Consider the following 2500-nt stretch of genomic DNA (forward strand, 5'->3'; position numbering starts at 1 on the left):
CAAATGACCCGCCGCTTATGACCCTGACGTTGATCGGTGTGTTGGGATTCCTTTTACCCCATGCTGTGAGTGTGTGTGCGTGATTGCGTGTGTGTATGTCTATGCATATATTATTGTGCCTGTGTGCATCTGTTGGATGTTAGTCTTTGTGTGTGTGTGTGTGTGTGTGTGTGTGTCTCTGTGTGTTTGTGTGTGTGTGTGTGTGTGTGTGTGTGTGTGTGTGTGTGTGTGAGTGCTTCCTGTTGGTGGGAGTAGAGCAGAATCTGTTTCCTCTGGCTGAGCCGCCGGCATTGTCTGAGGCTTCTACGGCCTTTTGTGGTGTGCACACGCACACACACACACACACACACACACACACACACACCGGTTTGTTTTGAAAATAGAAAACTAGGAGCACATAAGTGCACTAGTTCAGGTCACAGATGAACAGACGGACACAATCATACACTCTATTGTTTGCACATACACACACACGAACAAAAACACACACACACACACACACACCAGCAAAGACGAATCTAAAACTGTGCTCTTATCTCTGACCAGCGGAGGCTCATGATGACACACTGGCCTCTGATATCACACATGTGGTGTGTGTGCGTGTGTGTGTGCCTGTGTGCATACGTGTGTGTGTGTGAGCGTGTGTGCGTGTGTATGGTAGCACGGAATGTATGAATTTATGAACAGTCGTACGTGTTTATGTATGCGTCAGTATGTATATGTACTATGTATCTATGTAGGCATGTGTCTGTCAGTGTGTGTGTCTGTTCACACTCCTGTTAGCACATCACACAGCGCTGCTATCTGCTGACCCTCCACAGCATGGCGTGACCGACAAAGGCATGCTGGGAGTACGAGTATCTCCGTGAACTGTTACTGTTATTAACTCAGGAGGCGGAGGAGTGGACCCTCAGATATGGACGGAGGCCGTGGGAGTGGACTCGGCGCTGACCGGTAGCGGACATTCCTGCTGAATTATGAAACTACCAAGCAGCGGCCATGAGCGGCTGTTTTTGGAGCCCCGGTGGAAAGTGTAGTTCCTCTAACCGCCTCTAGGGGGGTAACTGTGGAGACTAACGTGTAGTTTCTCTAACGGCCTGTAGGTGGTTCACGGTAGAGACTAGCATGTAGTTCCTCGAATGGCCTGTAGTTGGCGAACTGTAGGGACTAGCATGCAGTTCCTCTAACGGCCTGTAGGCGACTCTTAGAGGTTATATGCAAAAAGATCGGACGGTCACCATTCAAAGTCAATGGGAAAATTGTGAATCAATTCTCGTTATACAAAGCAAATACTTTTTTTTCCTCGCCTTTCTGCGGCTAGTTCATCTCCATATTCATTATTTGGAGACATCTCGTTTGGCAGTTTTATCTAATTGAAAAGTGATTACATTTGGCCATTTACCCCTGCGAGGTGGCTATTCAATTCCCCGTCCTTAAAGTGCCAAATATGGATTTTCCTGCTGCTAGCCGCAAAACATTGAAAGCAATAGCATGGAACAACGTGAACTCCAGGGCTTCATAAGGCCTGTGTGTAAACCCCACGGTGACATCACAGGAGCTACGTCCATCCTGGAGCACCGTCAGAGTGTTGGTGGTGCTACCGGGGTGGAGTCGGAACATACGTCGTGTTTGGGGAAAGGGTGAAGAAGACACATTCCCACGGTGTGACATCACATGTGGGTGGTGTTGTGGTTTGACACGTTTGTGCGTGTGTGTGTGCGCGATGTGTGTGATGTCTCTATGTGTGGCTGTGTTGTGCATGTGTTTCTGGGGAATGTGTATGTGCGTGTGGTGCAGTGTGTGTGTGTGCCAAGTGGTGAGTGTGTGTGTGCTGCCGTGTGTGTGTGTGGTTGTGTTACATAGTTGGTGTGTATCTATGGTGTGATGCCTGTCTGTGTGGGGTCGTGTTGGGCATGAAACTCTGGGTACTCCTCAATATGTACAAGTTCATGTGTGTGTGTCTCTGCGGGTGTGTGTGGTCTCTGTGGGTGTGTGTGTGCATGTGTGTATTTCTGTGTGTGTGTGTGGTGTGCACGTGTGAGTGCATGTGTGTGTGTGATGTGTGCACGTGTGAGTGCATGTGTGTGTTTCTGTGTGTGTGTGTGTAGTGTGCACGTGTGAGTGCATGTGTGTGTTTCTGTGTGTGTGTGTGGTGTGCACGTGTGTTTCTGTGTGTGTGGGTGTGTGGTGTGCACGTGTGTGTTTCTGTGTGTGTGGGTGTGTGGTGTGCACGTGTGTGTTTCTGTGTGTGTGGGTGTGTGGTGTGCACGTGTGTTTCTGTGTGTGGGTGTGGTGTGCACGTGTGTTTCTGTGTGTGTGTGTGTGGTGTGCACGTGTGTTTCTGTGTGTGTGTGTGGTGTGCACATGTGAGTGCATGTGTGTGTTTCTGTGTGTGTGTGTGTGTGGTGTGCACGTGTGTGTTTCTGTGTGCACGTACCTTGAGATGTTGGAGCTGCCGTCGGTCGTCATCCAGCTGCCTCCTCTTGTTTTCAATCTCTGT

The 2500-nt window shown here is 49.4% G+C and overlaps 1 protein-coding gene across 1 annotated transcript in view; it reads right to left on the bottom strand.

Annotated features, from left to right (window-relative positions):
- palm1b (paralemmin 1b) overlaps positions 1-2500 on the bottom strand; it is a 24784-nt gene that overhangs the window by 9711 nt on the left and 12573 nt on the right. Inside the window, exon 3 of the mRNA XM_079752738.1 lies at positions 2438-2500. This exon is cut by the window's right edge and continues 18 nt beyond it. Within this exon, the coding sequence (XP_079608864.1) occupies positions 2438-2500 (63 nt within the window). The remainder of the gene's footprint in view (positions 1-2437) is intronic.

The sequence above is a fragment of the Pollachius pollachius genome, assembly GCF_949987615.1.
Source record: "Pollachius pollachius genome assembly, chromosome: 15".
Classification (NCBI taxonomy): Eukaryota; Metazoa; Chordata; class Actinopteri; order Gadiformes; family Gadidae; genus Pollachius; species Pollachius pollachius.